The sequence below is a fragment of the Nyctereutes procyonoides genome, unplaced genomic scaffold (assembly GCF_905146905.1).
Source record: "Nyctereutes procyonoides isolate TBG_1078 unplaced genomic scaffold, NYPRO_anot_genome, whole genome shotgun sequence".
In the NCBI taxonomy this organism is placed as follows: Eukaryota; Metazoa; Chordata; class Mammalia; order Carnivora; family Canidae; genus Nyctereutes; species Nyctereutes procyonoides.
In genome coordinates, this window is record NW_026575043.1 from 62,737,795 (window position 1) to 62,760,102 (window position 22,308).

General features: G+C 48.9%; 1 protein-coding gene across 4 annotated transcripts in view; it reads left to right on the plus strand.

Annotated features, from left to right (window-relative positions):
- The first annotated feature begins 6,736 nt into the window (after window positions 1-6,736).
- ADGRD1 (adhesion G protein-coupled receptor D1) overlaps window positions 6,737-22,308 on the plus strand; it is a 122,452-nt gene continuing 106,880 nt past the window's right edge. For 3 of the 4 annotated variants that reach the window (XR_008664064.1, XM_055322321.1, XM_055322323.1), the window contains exons 1-5: window positions 6,737-7,495; window positions 7,588-7,624; window positions 16,797-16,880; window positions 19,072-19,167; window positions 20,933-21,055. Coding sequence is in view for 3 of the 4 variants with exons in the window: in XM_055322321.1 (XP_055178296.1) it covers window positions 7,433-7,495; window positions 7,588-7,624; window positions 16,797-16,880; window positions 19,072-19,167; window positions 20,933-21,055 (403 nt within the window). In the remaining variant the exon portion in view is untranslated. The remainder of the gene's footprint in view (window positions 7,496-7,587; window positions 7,625-16,796; window positions 16,881-19,071; window positions 19,168-20,932; window positions 21,056-22,308) is intronic. The other variant, XM_055322322.1, reaches the window with a different exon arrangement.

Sequence of the window (22,308 nt, forward strand, 5' to 3'; positions counted from 1 at the left end):
ATCGTGTATAAGGCCATGGAGATTGACATATGTGGTATTCATGCTGGAAAATGGGCACAGCTGGTTTTTGCTAAGCTATTCGTGTATGTGATCATGCGCATGTGTATACATAGGTACAGATGCATGTATGTGTACTTCACACATGTACATATCACGTACATGTGCATACATTTGTGGGTATGTATGTGCATATTCATGTCTCGTATGTGTACTTGTATGCAAGTATGCAAGAGTGCATATGCACACACATATGTATGTGTGTTTCCATGCACGTATGGGCATGTGTCTGTATAAATGCATGCACATCACAGCTTTTGTATACATGCATAGGTATATGCATATGGATGTGTATGTGTACACATGTGTGTATGTGTACATGTGTTAAGTCCATGTGGTCTGGAGTGGAGCTGGGTTTGGGTTCTCCTGCTGTGTCACATTCAGTGCATGGTTGGCTTGATCTCTCTGGCACAGTCTCGTCTCTGGGTAGGCCTTGCTTTGGCAGAGGGGATGTCTCCGTGTTCCTGCTCCACTTCAGCTTCAGGCTTTCCTTGTGTGCCAGGACATCAGAGTCTCTCCTTGTGCTCTGGCCTCTCTATGCCCATGCTGCTACTGCTGGCTAGCCTGGTATGAGGTGGGGGTGCAGGAATTTGTCTTCCTGGTCCAGTTGCAGCCTTTAGTGGCCCTGTGTTTTGGATCTTGGGGGCTCATGCCTTCTGCCTTTCTCTAGCTGTAGAGGTCCTGTTCCTGTGCCCTAGGGGTGCAACATTGCCTCTCCTCCCAGAGACTTAAGGACTTTGTTCCTTGGGGAGAAGGGTCAAGGCAGGCATCCTGACTCTGCATGGTGGGGGCTGCTCACTTGTACATATGTGCTCCTCTGAGAGATGCCTCTCATCTTTCCTCTCAGTGCTTGCCAAGTGCCTAAGGGGATGTGCATGCTCCCCTTTGTCTGCAGCTGCCGGGGTCTGGTTCTTATACCAGCTTGCACCCTGCCATTCCAAACTCATCATAAGTCTTTCACTGCATTCTTCTCACTTGCTGGGGCTCCATGTTCCTCCTGAACCCTGACACATGCAAGCCAATGCTCATGTTCTCTTTTTCCTTAGATCTCAGGCTGGGCAATCTCCCTGGACCCCTGCTCACTGATGGGGTTCAGGAAAAGTGATGATTTTATAGATTGGGGGACTGTTCTTACTGTAGAGGGTGATGCTTTTTCTAGTTTTCTATGTCCTAGGACAAAAAGCTTGTGGTTTCCATTCCCGTGGTAGCCTGAGAGCCACTCCACTTCTACTTACTGCTGCCATATTCTAGCCAGAATAAAGGGTCAAGGTCAGAAACCACCAGGAAGAGCAAAGAGCCAAAGGGATTAGACTTTCAAAGTTTTTCCTCAGAAGCCTGTGCCAGACCTTTCCATATGCATCTTGTGTAATCACATGGCTACCCTGGCTGGAGGGGAAGCAATACTATTTTTTCCAGCTTCCAAATCTTTATTTGTTTGTTTGTTTGTTTGTTTATTTATTTAAAGTTTAAAAAACTTTTTTTGAAGATTTTATTTGGGACGCCTGGGTGGCTCAGCGGTTGAGCATCTGCCTTTGGCTCAGGATGTGATCCCGGAATTCCATGATCGAGTCCCACGTCGGGCTCCCGGTGCATGGAGCCTGCTTCTCCCTCTGCCTATGTCTCTGCCTCTCTCTTTGTATCTCTCATGAATAAATAAATAAAATCTTTGTTGGCTATTCTAAATAATGCTGCTATAAACATCAGGGCACATGTATCCCTTTGGATTACTATTTTTGTATTCTTTGTGTAAATACCTAGTAGTGTGCTTGCTGAATAGTAGGCTAGCTCTACTTTTAACTTGTTGAGGAACCTCCACACTATTTTCCGGAGTGGCTGCACTAGTTTGCATTCCCACCAACAGTGTAAGAGGGTTCCCCTTTCTCCACATCCTCTCCAACACCTGTTGTTTCTTGAAATGTTGATTTTAGTTAGCCACCCTGACAGATGTGAGGGGATATATCATTGTGGCTTTGATTTGCATCTCCCTGATGATGAGTGATGGTGATCATCTTTTCAGGTGTCTGTTGGCCACCTGTGACAAGTGATCATTTTAACTGAGCTTAAATACACCAGTATTAATCAAATACACTTGGGATTCTGCATCGAGAGAATGAAGAAGAGGGCAGTTAGCAATATCTGCCATGTATCTTCATGCTGAAACATTCCTCGCCAACTAAACAGTTTCTTTACCCCCCCAAAAGGTCACTTGTGAGCCTCTAAGCAGAGCTGGGTGTGCAGTATCAGGGCAGTCACTGACTTTTGAAGCCCATCCGTGGTGGCCTGAGACCCATGGGACCGTGCCTGGTGTAAGGTCTTATCCCTGGTTCTCCAGAAGCAGAGCCTGCAGAGACTTATGTGTGAGTGTACTTGAGTGTGTGATTCTGGGGGCAAAGGCATACCAGGGGAGCAAGCAGGCAGGGACATTGGTTCCAGGCGACTTGAGCTGCTATGTTGCAGTGGAGGGGAAGGGGCCATGTTTATCTGCTGAGTCCCTACTCTTGGCTCAGTGGTGCTCATGAAGCACCCCCATTTCTGCATGCTTGTTCCTGTGCCCATGGGCTTCCCCAGATGTCGCACCTGCTAGGTGGGAGAGGCCCACCCTGGCCCACAGCAGAATCGCTGCTGGGAGTGAGGCTGGTAGAAGCAACTGTGGTGCTGATTGTCCTAATGTGGCAGGAATAAGAAGTGAGGCTGGGAGATGAAGGAGAGGCATCTGGGAAACCAGGCCAGCAGGGTGGATGTCTTTTTCCCTCAGCCCCCAGCTCCTCCACTTTCCTCTTGTTCCTGTGTTTCAGTGAATGCCAAATTACTGCGGTGTCTCGAACTGGCCAGGACTCTTAATTGCAAGCGACAGAAACCAGGCTCAAAACTGCTTGACCCAGGTGTGCATTTACTGGTGCCGGTCAGTGAACTGGCTTGAGGTATAGCAGGATCCAGCGGCTCAGCCAACTTCATCAGATCCCTCCCTTGCCTGTTTTTTCAGTTTGACCATTTTTCCTCTACAGCTGATAATTTTTTCCTTTGTAGTAAGAAAAAAATGGTCATCAAAAGCCTTAAATTAAGGCTATTCTGGGTTAGCAGCTCCAGTGGGGGAGTGGAGGGAGCCTTCTCTCCCAAAGATCGGTGTCCATCCAGGAAAGGCATCAGTGAAATCAAGTAGGTCACCTGCACACCTGTGGACAGTCACAGGACCTGGGGCGTGGAGGTGCTGAGTGTTCCCATCAGTCCTGTGCCTGCAATGGTACCCGCAGCCAACAGGAACACATGTGCTGGTGAAGGAAGTGCTCTCCAGAAGACCACATGCCTTTGTCAACAGAGGGGGACAGAACCTGGACTGGCAGGAATAGCACGTGTCCATCAGGCACTCCTCACTGCATCCAGGATGCTAGCCCATTCCATAACTTTTTCCAGAATGTTTTTCCTTCCCTTAAGAGGAAGAATTCCTTGACTCCTTCATGAAATGTCCTGGCTGAGCTCACTCCCCCAGTTCTCTAACAATTTCTGCAGCTCCCATGTGCTGCCTGCACCGCTTAACACAAGGCGGTGTCCAGCCGTAGGGGACACACCCAGCTCTGGCAGCTTCTCACAGGTCCCTTGGCTTCTGCAAGGCACTGTGGCTGGGGGAGCTGCTGTTAAGGGGTGATGGTAATGAGCGTTAATGACTCTTGGTTCCATAACCTTTCCAGCCTCCCAAGCTGCTCTGGGCAGCTCCCCATGCTGTTCCTGAGGCCCCAGGCTGCCCTCCCATGGGCATGAGGACACGTGTCCACTTCGCACCTGCTGTCTCTGCATACATCACCTAGTTATGTCTCCATTTTCAGCCAGCTTCATGCTTTGCTTCATCCCTGGAAACACTTACTGAATATAGAGCCTAATGGGAATTAGGGTCATTTCTTTTTCTTCTCTTTTCAGCTTTATTAAGGTATAATTGACAAATAAGATCATTATATTTAAAGCATATGATGTGATGATTTGATACATACATTTATATATAGAGGGGGGGTTCCCATAATAGAATTTATTTAACGCATCCATTACCTCATACCTGGCTTATTTACTTGTTTATTTATTTATGTATTTTTTTTGTGAGAACACTTAAGTTCTATTCTCTTAGCAAATTTCAGTGACACCACACGCCATTATCAGCTATGGTCACCTTGTTACCCCGTAGGTCCTCAGACCTTCCTCATCTTGTAAGTGGAAGCTCATACCCATTTACAGCTTTTCCCTCCTTCCTTGCCCCACAGCCCCTGCCAAACCCATTCTACCACATTTCTATGAGTATAACTATTTAGATTCTGCATATAAGTGATGTCATATTTCCATGGAAAATATTTAATTAATGTCTATCTCAATACAAACCCGATATACTTTTACCAAAGCATGACAAAATTTTTTTCTTTTATGTCAAACACACAGACACTCAGAAAATATTGAATATCGGATACCTATTAGGTACTGAGCTATATGATCCAGCAATTCCAGTGCCGGGGATAGATCCCAGGAAAATAATAACTGTGGTGAGGAGACATCTGTGCCCCCATATTCGTTACAGCATTACGTATAGTGGCTGAGATGCAGAATCCACCTGTGCCCACCAGTGGTGGTCAGATCCAGAAGATGCGGGGTATAGATGCAGTGCAGATTGCTCGGCCACAAGAAGAGCCATCCTGCCTTTTGCAACAAGCATCAGGCTGGGTGAAATAAGTCCGACAGGAAAAAGCAAATGCTGTATGATCTCCCTTCCGTGGGGACTCAGAGAAGAACAAAGCCCTCAACACCTGGAACAAGAGATCAGCAGCAACGGGATGGCAGCGTGGAGGAAGGTGCTCACGGTCCAAACAAGTGAGATAAGTAAGGACAGGGGATGCACGCCCGCGAGCTGACCACCACCGAGTGTTTACGGGAACGTCCTGGAGGAGAGTAGGTTCTGAGAGTTCTCAGGACAAGGAAGAGACATTGTTTTTCTTTTCCTCTGTGTATGTCTGAAAGAGAGGGCCGGCGGTGGCGAGCATGTCACGATGCGCAGGAGTCACAGCAGCACGCACACCGAGTGGCGGGGTGTCACCGATGGCTCTGCAAGACCAGGGCTGTTCTCAGGGCTGAGGATGTGGAAGCAACAAGGCAGAGAATGTCCCTGCTCACACGGGGCTCGCGTTGCGGTGACAGCCTCGAGATGAAGGCTGGACATCGCAGACTTCCGACAGGGAGAGTTTCTGGGAGGGGGCCCTGGGGCCAGGATGCTGCCCCAGCCCTGCTCCTGCCCGCACCTCCAAAATCTGCACACCTCTGGGAACTGCCACTTTGAGTGAAGGTGGGCTCATCTCAGCATCAGAAGGAGAAGTGGGAAGGGGCAGGAGGGGTGAATTAGTACAAGCTCCTGGTCTGGGTTCGGATCAAAATCCAGTCTGAGGGTGAGTGTAGACACCGGCTGCTGAGTTTGCTTTCTCTCCAGTGTTTATTCCTGCCATCGAGTTGGGTGCCTCCGTGATCTGATGACATCTGCTGTTATAAAAGAGGCCCCCGCGGGCTTTGTTCAGCCGTGGAAGTGGGATGTGTCCACCCAGAGTGAGGTCTGTCCAGTGGTGGTCAGTCCGGCCTGGGAGGAGTGTCCGTGCTGCCGGCGTGTCTGTGGAGGCAGCCCGAGGTGGACTTGTGAGGACACGGACGGTAAACTGGTTTTCCTGGGAGGTCAGCCTCGGGTAGCAGGGTAAAGGTCACTGTTTAAATGCCCTGGGAGTTGGCCATCAGGGCTTTCCAGCACGGGAGATAGGCTACTGCTCCTGGAGGGCCTGGAACCCTCTGTGGCCACGCGGGGAGGCCGAAGGGCCCGTGGGAGGCTGGGGCAGCACCTGGAACCAAGACGATCACCTCACATTTAACATCATGAGTTGGGGGTTTCCTTACCTCCCTCCCGCCACGGAGACTGGAAGTCATTTTCGTGTCCTCTTTAGGAAGTGCTTGGATTCAGGACTTTATTCCATTTAAAGTCAAGACAGAGGAGACAATGTTCTCAACTGACATTTAATGGGTGTTACCGTCTACTTTAGAATAGTCATCGCAGCCGACTTTTATTGAGTGACATTTTTCCCCCACAAATGATAGTGAACATTTATGGAGTGCTACATGGTTCCCAAGCATGGCTTCAGGGGCCTCCTCTGTGTCACCTCATTTCTCATTACAGCCCTGTGGGGTAGGAATTGCCACCTCCAGCTCAAAGACTAGGAGTCGGAAGCACAGGGAGGGTCAGTAACTTGCCTGAGAACACACAGCTGGCAGGTGCTGGAGACAGCCCAGGAAGGTGAGCACCGGTCAGGTCAGAGCAAACTGCAGCCCTGACTGTGCTCGTGTGCTCGTGTGCTCGTGTCCTCGTGTGCTCGTGTGCTCGTGTGCTCGTGTACCTCTGGATCTGGGGTAGATGATCAACTTTTCGTCTTGAGTAAACTGAGGCTCGGGATGTCTCAGGGTCTGACTGTTATCCCCTGGAGGACAGGATCCTGGATGCTGGTGGATATGGGGTTTGGTGTCATTACACTGAGGACCCTCTAAAGAATCTCATTGCCTCTGAAAGGGTTAAGGAGAAAAATGTGGTCAGCACTTATCTGGGGACCCGTGGGTGTGGTTTATTTCCCTTTGCCATCCGTATCACCATCTTTGCTGCTGGTAAACAAGGCTCAGCTCTCAACACAGTTGCGGTCTGTCGGTCTGTCGTACGTTTTCACTTTCTGGACATTCACTCTGAGCTCGAGGGTGCTGGCGGGGAGCATCTGATCCCCGCAGACGCCAAGCCTGTTGGTGCGCCAGCTGTCCACAGGCTGGTGTTAGGACCCAGAAAGGACGCGGCGGCGAGGGGTATAAATAGGGAGGCAGAGCAGAACAAAGTTTGAGGAGAGAGCCTGACATCATTCCTTCCCCACCCAGTGCTGGGCCCGAGGCAGCAGGGCTGCGGCTGAGTCAGAGCAGAGGAGCTGGCCAGCGGGGGCGCAGGGACCCGCTCCTTCCAAAGTCGCCTTGCTCTGCCCACTGCAGGGTGCGAGAGGGGTCGGGTTCCGGCCACGGTGGAGCCGGCCTGGGACGCGTGGGGGGAAAGCGAGCAGGAGGCCCGGGGACTGTCCCGCGGGGCTCTGCGCTCCCCGCCCGCCCGGCCCGAGCATTCTTGGTTCGGGTTTGGGGACCGGGAAGAGACACTGGGAGCTCTCCAGGACAGCAGCGCGTCACCCACGTCACCCACGGAAGAGGCAGGTCTTTTTCTCTCTGGAACTTGTGAGGATGTTGGTTTCCCAGGGAAGTGAAAGTTAGGGAGCGGTCTCTGCGGGGACCCTCAGGAATTTCTCGGGATCCCGGGAAGTCCGTCCGTCCGTCCCTTCGAGGAGTCATGAGGGAGCTGTGGCTCCGGCGCGGGCGCTCCTGGCTGCTGCTGCTCTACTGCGCTTTCCAGGTGAGGGCTCCAGGGGCTCCTCCCGGGGGAGACTCAATCTTTCTGCCTGTGGCTATTCCGCCACGTCTGACGCTCCCGTCTTTTGTGTGCAGGTGCATCGAGTCTGCTCCAGGTCACCGGCCCATCCAGGTAAGGGAGTGTGCTTCCTGCGCCAACCACCACCTGCCCTCCCATGTGGCTCGGGGATCCCCCACGGTGTGGCTGCTTGTCCCCGAGGCCAGCAGACAGCGGCCCTTCCGTGGTTCCCTCTGTCCCCGCTGGCTGCCCTGCCCTTTGTCTCCTGGCGCTCTGCTCATCCTGGCGTCAGACCTGGGTATCCCCAGCCACGGCTGCCACCCAGAGGCCTCTGGCCCTTGGTCGTTGCTACCTCACGATGAAGGGAAGGTGCACGCTGTCTGTCTGCTGTCCTAACTCATGCCGTGAGCCTTCATGCTGACTCAGAGCTCCGTCCTCTCTGTCCCCGTCCCTGCTGGGGCTCATGGTCCTTGGGCCGGTGTGAGTCCTCAGTCTGCACGTCGTCCCTGAGTGGTCTGGCCGTGTCGCAGGTGCAGGCATATGGAAGGAGGGGGCCACACCGTCGGTTTCCTGGCCATCTGTGCATGCGGGTGAGGAACCCACCGAGGCCCCTGAGCCCGTGCCCAGAGCCATGTCAACAAACCCTAACCCACTGGTGAGCAGCCTCTGCCTCTGAGCCCCCCCCCACCCTGGCCACTGTCACCTGCAGCCCGGCCCCCTCCTGGGTACAGAGAGTGTCCTGGGCCACCCAGGTGCAAGACCAGGCCTCTGCTAGGAGCGCCGGGACCTCGGTCGTGGGGCTGGGCCTGTCTCCTTCATGACTGATCCAGCCAGGCTGGACGTCTGTTATGGCCCAGACGACCAGTTTCTGTGGCTGCGGTGCTGCCACTTCTCTTCCACCCACACATCCAAGTTACATCTTCTGTTGAAAAGGTGTGAAGGCCCTGAATTTCCATGAGCCCTGTCCCCCAACTACAGTGCTCACAGGAAGAGATAAGGGCTCACACCGAGCAGTGTGTGTCTCCCTGAAGCTCTCGCCTTCCTGCTGGGGCCTGCTGTGGCTTCTGCTGGATCTCCAGTACACAAGAGATGAGAGGTGCCGGTAGGCAGATGGGGGCAAGGCAGCCCCCGAGACCCAGGCTGCTTGCTCAGTGTGGGAAAGAAAGCGGGATGTGGTCTGCAGATTGTCCCTGGCCACATTGCATCTGCACATGTATCCACACACATGCCCGTGACCATACCCACCCACATGTATTTACATGTGTCCAAACCTGTCCAGACCTACCCACATGCATGCACACACACCTACCCACATACCCTTGACCCTCACCTGCAAGGAGTGGTTTGAATTCAGTCTCTGCTCCACGTGGAAACATTGCTCGTCTCACACTCTAACTTGGGGTGGAAGCTGACTCAGTCTCCTCCATAACTAGTGGCTTGGAAATGTGACAGTAGTGCAGATGAGTGTGGATAGCAGTGAGCACGCAAGCCCTCCTGGAGAGCTGAAGCTGTTCGGCCCTCTTACCCACGTTCATGCCTATGGGTTCCCTTCTTGTCTCACTTCCCATGTCCCAGGTCTCACCTGTTCCCTTCGCCGCCACCCTGCTGATAGTTCATCACCTGCTCTTCCTCCCTCCTTCTCTACCCTAATGACAGAGGCTGACGCACCTGGACACGACCGTGGGCGTTCCCTTGTGGACGAGACCCAACTGCTTGTGTTTTCTTCCTCCTCCCCTCCTTCCTTCTCTCTGCGTTTCTGTCTCTGTGTCTCTGTTTCTCTGAGTCTCTCTGTATCTCTATCTCTGTGTCTATCTTTGTCTCTATCTCTCTCTCACCATCTCTATCTCCCTCTGTCTCTCACTGTCTCTGTATCTCCATCTCTCTGTCTCTATCTCTCTCTGTCTCTGTCGCTCTGTCTCTCTCCGTCTCCCCTTATCTCTCTGCCCCTTCTCCTCCCTCGCCCACCTCTCTGGTCCTTATGCCATCTACTCCCCCCACATTGTGCGCTCTGCTCACCCCGTCTCCAGCAGAGAAGCCCTTGCCCCTGACAGTCTGTGTACACACCGCTGCCTGGAGGCCGCCCTCCTTCAGGCTTCTGGGGGTGAAAGTCAGGGCCCCGGGGGGAGCCCCACTGAGGAGAGCCTGGCCCAGCACCTGTCAAGGGCGCCCCTCACAGACCAAGAGCCGTGCAGGCAGCCTGTTCCTGAAGGGGGAGCATTTGCAAACCCTTGGGACGCCTCTGTGAATTGCAGCCTTGAAGTCTGAGAAACTCAGAGCAGCATATACAGGTGCTAACATAATGGGTGCTCGGACATAGATTCTGTGGGGTCCTCACAGGGTCCTCTGAGGGAGCCCACGCTCTCCTGCAGGCAAGCAGCATACCTTCCAGAGAGAGCAGGTGCTTGGCCTGAGCTCGCCAGGCAGGACGCGGTGGTGGCTGCGGGAGCTCCCGCGGGCTCAGCCACGTGAGGGGACTCAGGGCCACGAGGCTGTGGTAGGTGCAGAGTGGGAGGTGTGCACAGGACTTCGGGCAAGCCTCCAGGAGGGTCCTGTTTCCACTGTGGCCACTCCAGACTGCCTTTTTGAGGTCCTGCTGGGACTCACAAGCCCTCCCTGCCTGGCCGTGACCTAGCGCACCGCCCCACGCACAGGGGGTGCTTGGCCGGTGTTGGCCTGACTGTGCACCGCCAGCCGTGGGTGAGTGGAATCGGTGAGGAGGGCCGGCCTGCCCCATGGCAGCTCCTGGGGGCACGGTCATTGGCCTCATCCATCCACACTAGCCCAGGTGATGAGGTGTTTGCCAGGTGTGTGTCTCTACCGCATAGATAGATATTTAGCTCCGTAAAGAATTGAAAGACAACTTTAGATCACTCTGTGCCTTTGTATTATCTGTGTTTATCTACGACTGTGGGCTGTCGTTTTGGAGAAGTGTTATAGCATTAAACATCTCCCCTGGCCCTAGGCTGCTGAGTCCTTTCTCCTTTTGGAGGGTGGCGCCTGGGAGCCTGATGCTTGATAATCCTAAACCCATAAATGGCATCAGCCAAGAAATTGCAGGACATTTTTTTTTAATAAATTAATTTTTATTGGTGTTCAACTTACCAACATACAGAATAACACCCAGTGCTCATCCCGTCGAGTGCCCCCCTCAGTGCCCGTCACCCATTCACCCCCACCCCCCGCCCTCCTCCCCCTCCACCACCCCTAGTTCGTTTCCCAGAGTTAGGAGTCTTTATGTTCTGTCTCCCTTTCTGATATTTCCCACACATTTCTTCTCCCTTCCCTTATATTTGCAGGACATTTAAACAGTTTACCAACATGTCTTTTAAATAGCTTCTCTAATGAGGAAAAGGAACCTTATAAAACTCCGTTATCCAACAGTTCCCTGGCCCCAGGGCACACGGAGCAGCTGGTTCCTGCCCAACTCTGGGAGGTCGAGATAGCTACCCTCGTGGCCCTGTTTGCAGGTCTGGGAGACCAATGCCAATGGTGGTGGTGATGTAATTCCCTACGGTCCCTACTAGATTTTCTCTGTGCAAATCAACAATTTGTTCCTTTATTTATATATATATTTTTTATTGAGGTATAATTGACATACAACATTATTTTAGTTTCAGGCAACCAATGTAATGGTTCGATACTTGCACATGTTGCAAAATGATCACTACAATAGGTGGGTTAATGTCTGTCACCACCACAGTGCTGTGTGGTCTGCAAGGGGCGTTCAGAACCAGTAAGTCTCAGTAGAAACGTCATTCTTCATCTTCCTAGTGCAAAGGGAAGTGTTTATGATGGAATTTTTAAAAAATAATGTCTATAGTCTATTGAATAAATGGAAATGTGGCCAATAGAGATTTTTGGGGTGTATATAGTTTCAGAATTATATGTATATATATTATTTCTATGTTTATACATTCATTTATTCATGATTGCATTTCATCATCCATTCTGCCTATATTTTTAAAAAGATTAATCGCTAAGAGTACCATCTTGAGGAGAATCCAAATGTCTGGATTACACAGACAGACAGGCAGACACCCCCGCTCTAGGCCTGGTGTTAGACGTGAGAATGTGGTACAGATGGATCAGAGAGTCTGACACAACAAATATATTAATAAACAAAAATATTCAAATAATAGTAAGTGCCATGGGCAAACAAGTGAGGAGCTGTCAGAAAGAGCTGAGCGTGGTGGTGGCTGTCACCTAGGCTGAGGCTCCCACGGTAGGGACACTTGTGCTGGCCGTGAGAAGAGCATTCCAGACCGCGAGTGTGGTGGGCACAGCAGGCCAGTCCTGTGCGGCCGAGAAAGATGGAGCGGAGCCAGCTCAGCAACAGATGAGGATCAACTTACCTCCACAGTGTAGACATCTATTGAATGGAGCCATGGGATTCTGGGACATTCTTCCTTACAGCTTCAGGGGATGAGGGTTCCTGTTGGCTGACACCAAGAATGAGTCATAGGGAAGGGGTGGGCATGCAGGATCTGGAGGAAAAGTTGATGACAATAAAGGGAAGTTTTTATTAACACTCCTTTGGAGCATCAGCTCTCCTGTTTCCCTGCTCCTCACCAACCTGAGTCCAAGACACATTGCATAGAGATGAGAATTATTTCTGGAGAACTCTTTATAACTGGGTGGTGTAGGCTGAATACCGCCCCCCCTCATTCTTCAGGGTCAGAGCTCCCAGGATGAGCCATGTCATCACTGGGCTTGCTTTCTTGGCTAACAGACACGTAGTCTTTATCTGGTGGAAACCAGGGTGCTTGTATAACCTGGAGATCTCAGAAGGTCTTTCTTATTCCCAACAGAATGTGATTTGCTTGTTCTGATGACACTTTTAGGGCTACGGGTTGTTTATGTCTTAGGTTGTAAAGGGGGACCTACATGTAGAATTTCGTTCCTAGGCACATCTTGTTAGCACCATGCAATGTTTTAATTAAAATAATCACCTTAGTTGCTAACATTGAGATTTGGGGAGACTTCAAACAAAGAATCTGCAAAATTGGGGTTTCTGACTTCTCTCTAAAAGTGGAAGAACTGGCTGGCTAGGCACACCTCCCTGCAGAGCCACAGTGACCCGGTCCGGGAGGTTCCGGTCCTCAGACAGGACACATGCTTCCCAGTGGGCCCCAGGTGCAGCCCAGCTCCTGAGTCCCGCGGCCCAGCAGCAGCAGCTCCTGTTTCCAGCACCTGCTGTGATTCCGCTCCACTGGGCCTGCCACGTGGGTGACCTCGTGAATATTCTCCCCAGCCCCTGTGGACTCTTCAGTCTGCAGCCCCTCCTCTACGTATTTCCAGTCTGTCGGGCCAACTTGCTGGAACAAGACTGGGCAATGCAGCAGGGCCTTGTGCTAGTCTGGAGTGCGGTGATAACAGGATAGCAGGACCTCTGCGGACCCCAGCCCCCTTCTCCCACAGACTCTTGCTAGCATGGGGGGCTTCCTGTGTGAGCAAGACCACCATCCCTTCAGGGGGGACCACCCCCTTCGCCTCTTGTCAGCTTTTCTGCACAGAACGGGTGGTGGCTGGTTGTAAATGGGCTAACGGGGAAGGATTTACCATCCGTAGCATTTACTTTATCACAGTGTGTGTTGTGATGATATCACACCTGTTCTTTGCACGATGGATGTCATTCCCTCTTCTGATCCCCCCTCTCCGCCCCCACCTGCCCTCAATGAATTCAATAGCAAGTCAATGATGTTTCCCATCTTCAAAATGAATATCCTACATTTTAGGGGGAAAAAAGCATAGTAGAAATGGAAATGAGTATTTTGACTTTTACATTTCAGAGTTTCAATGTTGCATTGCTAGAGGAGGACCTAGCAGATAGCAGCTTGAGGCACGTGTCTTCAAATTTCAAGTTTTTAAGGGAATACATGTCCACATATTTGAAAAGAGCAGAAATACGAAGGAATATAACTCTTCTTACATCTTACATCCAGTTCCTCAATTTCCTCACCACCAAAATACTGCCATCCATTCCCAGGCTATCTATGCAAATCTCTCTCTCTCCCTTTCCATTTCTTCCCTTCCTCCTTCCTTCAGAATAGTTGCGTTTTCTGCAAGTAATTGATACTAACACTTTCTTTCTCTCACCTTGATTTTTTGACAACACAGCTTAAGGAACATTTCACATCAGGACAGGTGGATCAGCCTGGTTATTCCTAGTCTGTCGCGGCCGGCGCGAGAAGGTCCGGATTCAGGAACCGAGGGCAAGGGGATGAGAAAGAAACAAGAGACTAAAAGTTCATGGGATAGGAGGTTGCATGCAGCTGATGGCTGCAATGGACAAGCTTTATTTTTGCATGTAGAGTTTATATAGCGTCCGTAAGCAGGCGGCTTATTTCTTTAAGGAGAAGTACATCTCACGCACAAACATACATTGTTTTTAAGACTGACACCTGTTATTTGTTTAAGCAATAGAGCATGAAGGCCACATATAGACTAAACAGTGAAGTTTGTTTATTAAGTAATGTCTGCCAAGGTGGTCATGTGTCAGGCCACCTTCTTGCTTACTTTATGGGAACTTGTCTCGATAACATTTTAAAGGAGAAGCAAATATGTACATTTACTTCCATAAGGGGGAAGAGCTAGGTGCAGCCCCAGCAGGTTGGCCAGGTGGGACAAGGAGCCTTTGCTCAACCCAGAACCCTGCCTCGCGCCGCAGGACTGCGGGTTGGCTAGGGACGACAAGGAGCTTTGGCTCAACTTGGAACCTTGCCTCGCACTGCGGGACCGCTCCCAACACTAGTCACACGCTGATCCATGATGTAGATGTTCTGTACTTCTCACCCAGCCCGTCTCCTGATGAGCATTTAGCCTGTTCACACACTTTCGATGCTATAAAAAAAAATCCTGCGGCCAATACCATCGTACATAGCTCTCTGATCCCATGTGTGAGTCTATCTCTAGAATAGACTTCTAGGAGCTGAGTTACTAAATCAAAGTGCACTTAAAATTTGTATACTCACTGATGTACTGCCCTCCGGAAAGGCTGTACTTTCCACCAAAAATGTGGGAGAACTCGCTGCCTTACTACATCTGTTTGTCAGTCGGCTGGGTGAGCTGGGACACGTGAGCTCCCTGTCACTTTAACAGGCCTCTAAAAATTATGAGCAACGTTGAACATCTTTTCATAGAGTTAAAAAATATTTTGCATTTCTTTTTCCTAGAACTGCCTGTTTATCTCCTTGGCCCCCAATGTTCTGTTGGTTTACATTTTCTTAATAGCAGAAGTTTTAATTAATGCAATAAATTTAAAGCTTTTTTTTTTTAAATCAGTACATTTCTATCCTCGTATTCCATAAACATCACTCCCCGGTTTAATGTAGCTTGATTTATTTTTATGTACAGAAATCTTAAAAAAATTACATAGATTTATCACCTGATTTCCTCAGAAGCTTTTGTGTTTTATTTTTATTATGTTTAAGGTCTGATGCTTCTGGAAATTGTTATGGTAGAGGGTGAGTTAAGGATCTTGGTTTTTTTTTTTTTTTTTTTTTTGTAGATGGCTAGTTGGCTCTGAAAGCTTCTGTTGAGTGTTTCTCCTCTGGTTTAAAACACCACTTTTATCATAAACTAGCTTCATATGTGCTTGGGGGATATTTACGGGTGTTTTCCATTGAACTGTCTATTCCTGTGCGGTGCTAGATGGTCTTTGTCAGTGTGACCTCATGACAGGTCTTACTCTGTGGGAGAGCTGGTCACCCCCTTCACCCTTTCCTAGCTCCCTGCAGGCTTGTTGGTTATTCTTGCTTATTTCATTTTCTAGATAAGCTCCATAATGAGCTTCCTCTCTCACAGCGTCTCTCAGCATGTTTACAACAAATTTCCTCATGTTTATATGTGAATTCAAGGGTTGGTTGGCATTCTTATGATTTTGAGTTCTCCTTTCCAAAAATAGCTTAAACAATTCTTCATTTATTCAAGGGTTCTTGTACCTCCCTCGGTATTATCTTATTGTTTTCTTGGTGAGAGTTTTGTATGGCTCTTATTCTTTGGGACTTAAATGTCTTCTCTTTGCGGGCCGCATTTACAAATGAGAACTTTCCTTCCATTCTGTTCTTGTGTTATTGTTTGAATACAGGGAAACTACTGACTTTCACACATCACATCTGTATAAACTTCCTTACTCGCTGCTTTCACGGTGTGTTAACAAGTCTTCATTTACCAAATTCTTTCCTTATTTGTAAGGATGTTTCATTTTTTTCATTCTCTTTATTAGGCATACCTCATTTGAAAATAATGTTGTGTTATCTCCTCTTTCAACACTTTTTTTTTCTCCCATGTATAACTCAGAGACTACTTTATTTTTACTTCTTGATGACCTGGCAGACACTTCGGGTGGTTGATGATCATGTAGTCATCTGGACCATTAAGTCCACTTCTGCGAACTGATCACAGAGAGCTGACCCGGGAGCAGATTGGAGTCAGGTGGGGGGCTGAGCGCATGGGGGGGTGGTGCCCCCAGAGACTGTCCCCAAGACCCCACCATGGAGCTGGATAGGAGCAAGTAAATAGTTTGCAGGGTGTGGAGTGAGACGAGCAGAGTAGGACACAGTCTATCTGCATGAAATCATGTCTACTCAAAGTACAAGGGTCATAAAGGAAATCCTGAAGCAGTTAATTGTTAGTATGTTGGAAGAAGGGCAAGAAAGAAAGGCCAGGAGCCATCCTGGGGAGACTTGGGGTGAGCCTCATGTCAAACCACCCAGTGGGGTGATCTCTGAAGAATCATCGGCCCCTCATCTCTACAAATAGGCAAACAATATCATTACCTTACAGATTATTGTTACAATCAAACTAAGGAGTTGTTTGTCAAAAGCCTTACACGATGTTAGTAATATTGGTGCTGGTTTCTTCCTCTTTTCAAATCATTTTAACCTTATTTCTTTCTCTCGAGTGATTGTATAAGGTATGTTGTCAAAAACAGTTATAAAGCAGTCCTAGGATAGTGGATATTCTTGCCTTTCTCCTGACCTTAATGGACACGCTTCTTGTGTGGCCCCTTTATGCCTGGTGGCTTTTGTTCCCTGTGGTCAGAGATAGCTGTTCTTTCCTATTCATCACACTTTATCCTGCTAAGGAAGTATTCGTCCATTTATAATTCATTAAGAGTTCTTTTTTTTTAAACCCAGAGCGTGTGTTGAATTTATTCAAATTCCTTTTCAATGAATCCCACGGTCACTGTGATATTGTCACTCCTCCCTCCATTGACAATGTGGAAGGTAAGCTGCTCTTCCCTCTTAATGGTGATTTAACATGTTTATTCTTTTCTTTCCCCGAGGGTTTGAGATCTTGGCTTCTGCTTCCCATTACTGGCCATTGGAAAATGTGGATGGGATCCATGAACTTCAGGATACAACTGGAGGTAGACATGGGTCGTGAGAAACCCCAGGCCCAGGAACTGGTGGTTCGGGGTTGGGGGATTACGGGAGATAGACGTGGACAGCATCCACCTCGATGCCAGGACAGTGGAGATTAGCACACACTGTGCAGTTTCCCCCTAGTCACTGTTAACCCAAAGTATTTAACTAGAACTGTGATATACGTTTATCACTGAAAGACGGAACTTATGATTTGAAATATTAACGTGTGTGCTTCCCCCCCAATAACCTTGAAGTGAAAGCAGCTGTTTGGAGCTTAAAGCTCTGCAGATTGTGGTTTAATCTACCCATGAGTCTAGATGTACATTTTCTAGGTGACGAAATGGGCATTCTCTCCATGCCTGCCAAAACAGGGGTCGCTCTGAGTCCAGGGTCAAAGGGCGTGCCAACCAGGACTAACCCGCACATTTGTGAGGTCATCGTTTCACTCACGGAGGTACTCCCACTTACCACTCAGCTTCTGCACATGTCACTGGTGGCTCCCTTGAAAAGACCAACATCACCCAAGATGCTCCCAAGCTCCCTACGTTCATGGAAAATACAGTCTCTATCTGACTGAATTCAGACACTTGCCATAAGAAGAAACCTCAGATGCCCCTGAGCACTTTCTCCCATTCCAGCAAGAAAATTTTTCCCATTATAAGTTTTGAGTGACTTGGGATACTTTTACATTTTGCTTTTTATTTCCTTATTGCTCTTCATTATGTCAGATGGCTGACATACACAGCAGGGGGTTTACTGTGCAACCCATCCTAGCACATGCTCACATTGTGTCTCTTCTGGTTCTGTGCAATGGAGTTAAAAAAAAAAAAAACAACCCAAGTGCTGACTACTATGCTTCCCATAGAAGCACACTGCATTTTCCTTACCCCTGTGACTCAACATGCTGCTGTTAAATTGCTGCCTAAGATTCTAAAATGTTTCCTTTAAAATTTGCAAACTGAGAAGCCTTCTGGCTGGAGTCTGGGCCACTGGTGTCCTCAGAGTGAGGGCAGTGGAGGAGCAGGGTCCTCCAGGAGGGTGGAAGGCCAGGCTGGGGCACTCAGCTTCCCCTTCTGCCCGCCTGCGTGTGGGGAACCACGGTGGCCATGAAGACGCGCCTGGAGTTCCATGTTTTCTCTGCATGGTCTGTGCTGCAGGGATGTAAGCTCCCTGTGGGAGCCGTTACATGACCAGTGCAGGTTAAAATGGACTGCGTCCTCCTCATTACAATCTCGTCTCTCTTCTCGGGGCCTTCATTTTAAAGCCTGTGAAAAGTGATCATCCCAAGTGGAAACTCATTGTTGAGTAAGTCCTTGTTCAGGACACAGCAACTAATGCTTTAGTAGTTATTTCAAACAGTAGCTCAAATATATTCCTCTCCTAACTTCTCAACACAACTCACTGTTGTGATCAAAGCAGCAACTTCTGGTGTCTTGAACACCTGTGGGGAATTTTCATAAAGTCACATTGTCACTGGGACACCACTAGGTTGTGGCTGAATTTTGTTCACCAGTGTGTTGACTTCCCCGGAAACTCAATGTGTTCATGTGTGTCCTAGAACACGCGAATGGTGACGGCATCACTGCAGTCCCCTGGATCCACTCTCCATGTCACAGTGCCATGCTGGCACATTTCAGTTCCATCACAGGCTCCTCAAGAAACAGAGAATAGGATCCATCGGCACATTTTCCTGCTGGGGACAGTTGAATGGCTTTGGAAGCCACTTCGTGCTCTCGCAGCTGTTATTTGTCGCTGAATCCTCTGCTGTTCTGTCCATGTGTCGTGATATCATGCCACTGCCTCCATGCTGCGTTCCCAGCTCACCAGTTGTTGTGACATCACCACCACGAACCGTCCTGTTAAGGCTGTTTTATGGCTGAGCTCAGTTCCATATCTCTCAACTAAGTATCTGAGAGGGTACTTGGATACAGCAGATGGGAACCCACGTTGGTGGGGAAAGCTAGCAGCTGTTGCGCCCTGGTTTGGGATGGCAGGCCAGGGCATTGGCCAGGATGGCATCCAGTGCATGGGAGAGGCAGGGGGTGGGAGGGAGGTGAGTTGGGAGAGAAAATCCAGCGTACTTGCCAGGTGAGGGACCACTTCTCAGTGCGTTTCAAGTTGAGAGATATGCCGGTTCCATTTGTCGTTCACGTCACTCATTTGTTGTGCTTTTTCTTTTGTTGTCCCACCTAGTGTTGCGAACCCACAACCTCACTGTGCTTCCTTCCCATAATTCTACCTTTGTTCGTACCAATGACTCTGCCTACTCAAATTTCTCTGCAACCGTAGGTGAGCACTTGCATACTTCCGTTCCATGTTCTGTGGAGTTTGGATCTGCCATGAGTCTCGAGGCCAGTTTGATTTGATCCCATATGAATTCACTTTGTCTTGGCTGGTGAAAAAGCATATCCCCAAGGACACAGCCCAAGACCCAGGGTGTTGGAAATACTGCTTCCAGCTAGGTCTAGAGGTAGTGCCACCGATTGCAGTGCATTAGGAGGGGCATGCAAGCTTTCACCTGATCAGCTGCTTTTTTCAGACCAATACAGACATGAGATATTTTCTACAAATAGAAATTATTTAGATTTTTAAATGGAGTAAATTCTTTGGAGGAGGAAAATCATAGCCTTTGAATGGAAAATTAGAGCTGATTTAAAAATACTTCACCAAAAATTTGATCTCTTAAAAATATTAAAATCAGCATTTCTTCTGTATCTGGATTTTTTAAAAAAATTATTATAAAACACCCAGTAGAGTCAGGGCTAAATTACTATCTTAATAACCTCAGAGCCCATATGTTTCCTATTTTTCCTACACAGCTCAAAGTAAAAGAGCTGGTAGCTATTGTGGCCTCTACCCCAAGCAGTATAGAAAGTGAGTTCAGATAATTCAGGTGTCATGCCTTCAGTGATTTTTAGCACAGCACATAATCTGATTGCTCTCAGATGCAAGATGTTTGGCTTCCAAAATTACCTTTTCCAGTCAGACAGTCTTGTTGAGGGGTTTATACAGCTTAACTCAGTTATGCAACTGTTAATTTTGCAATAAATTTAATTTTGTAACGTATAGTCCTCCCCAAACAATAAATAAGATAAGCAAAAAATAATGAGTTTAAAACAGTAAGGAAGAACACTGAGGCCCTTTGAGTGGGTTATCCACTTGACAGTGGTTGTTGGAAAACCTGAGTCATGGTAGCTGTCAGGTGCAAAGAGCTCAGTTAGCCCTGCTGTACATCTCCTGCTGCTTGACAGCTCAAGGGCAGTGGGCATGTGCCCATACAGAAGAGCAGGTATCTGGGTGACTTTGACCCCAATGAATAATAAATACCTAATCACACTTGGTTTTTATAGTCTTCACTTATCAGTCCTGTAAACCATTTACCCTACACTCACACCATCAGGTATGTTTGCCATGGGAATGGGACCAGACAGAAGATGGATGGAGCAGCGAGCACCCCCAGGGGGCCCATGGCCACTCTGCCTGGAGTTGGCAGGCCCACTAGGACTGAGGCGTGGCTCTGGGATTTTCTCCTAGAGTCCAAACATGAGTTCTTTCAATATTGTAGGTTCCCACATCTAGGAATGGGGGCTTCCAAGGAGAACTCACAGGGAGAGAGAGTTCAGGCATCTCTTCATGTTCAAATACATACCTAAGTGTTTCACTTAGAGGATGGGAGGGAAGGGCCCCTGAAACATGTGGATGGAGCTGAAATTCAGGACAGTAGAAGATTGTCACTGCATTGCTCCTGGAAAATGTTATAGTTAGAGTGTCTCTACAGTAGAGCGCATATTACATACAGATATAGTAGCCACTGATGATAGAATATTAATGCTATCAAATTATTCAATATTCACATTATCTTGTTATACTATTTATAACTAGTACTAGATAAATGTTAACTATTAAGCATTAATATTAATATTATTATATATATAATATTACAAAGACAAATAGTACAGTACATTGATGTGTATGTTGTTTCTAAGTCTGACGCGTTTTTAGACGCAGTCTCGGACGATTGCTTACACATGACGCTGTCGCTCTTCTTATGTAGACATCGTGGAAGGGAAGGTCAGCAAAGGCATTTACCTCAAGGAGGAGAAAGGAGTCACCCTTCTCTACTATGGGAGGTACAAAGCTTCCTGCATCAGCAGCCCAGCACAATGTGACCCTGACGGTGAGTGATACGCTGCTGCCTCTGGGCGCTGGCAGGTGGGGATGGACCTTGCAGCTGCAACAGCCTTCGTGGACACAGGGTGGGTGGTGGGAGGGGAGGCAGAGGTGGGGGTGCAGGTGCCTAGGATGCTAACCAGAGCTACGTCCTGGAGACCAAGCACTGAAATACTGTCTCTCAGAGACCTGAGAGCACACTATTTAATTTTGTAACAACAACAACAACAACAACAACAACAAAACAAAAACCCTGCCATAGAAATAGACGCGGTGATGTCATATTGGGACTTGGACGGGGCTGTGGCCTTTGTGGGGAGTAAATTGGTGGTGTGGCTCCCACCACGTTATTTCTGGCTCTGGGATGTTGACGGTGGGCCTGGGCAGGGCAAGCCTGTGACACTCCTGCCCTGGGCTTGTTTCTTTTATCCCGGAGCTTTGGGGGGCAGTGGGTGGAGCCCCCACTGCAGGGGGCTGCAGGTCCGTGGTTGGAGGAGTGTCAGGGACACAGCACATGTAGGCAGCAGAGGAGCTGGCATGCATGCCTTTTCCCCTTTTACCTGTGAAAAGCAACCTGATCTCTAGTATCAGAGGTTCAGACAACAGGTATTTGTGCCACATCTCAAACCTCTCTGAAAAGTTGTTGTCTGACATCCAAATCAGCTTCAAGCCTTCAAGTTCCATTACTATGGGCAGAGTAAGAATTTTCATTTGGGGGGAAAAATAAAGAGTTTAAGGTAAGCCTGTCTGAAAGTGAAGGCCTTTTGGGCATCCAATGGCTTTCTCAAAACAGCATTGTGGTGAACTTGTCATATACAGTTTTGGGGACATATGGACTTCATTCCAAGAAAAACAAACAAAAGCTTAACAAGGCAAAAACATGCTGTTGTGTGTGGGGGGTATGTTTTGGACTTTGTAGAACCCAGAATTTCAAGAAATGGTTTTGAGGTCCAAAACCATGGCCAGGTTTACAAACCAATGTTTGAGCCGTTCCAGAGTTCGGGTAGCCCTATAAACACATCAGGCTTGTTTGTTTCTCTAAATGAGTAACAGCCCGGGCTCAGCTGTGGCCACTAGGAGTGCCAGCAGAGCTGGGGGGCTGGGGGCCTGGCCCGTGGGGAGCAGCATCTCTCAGGGGACAGGTTCTCTGCTGCTCTGGACTTAGATTGTTCAGGAGGTAGGCGGCGTGCGTCCCCGGAACTGTGATGATGCGGGCATTGGGGACCACTAACCCTCATGGGGCCGCTGTGATGGGACCAC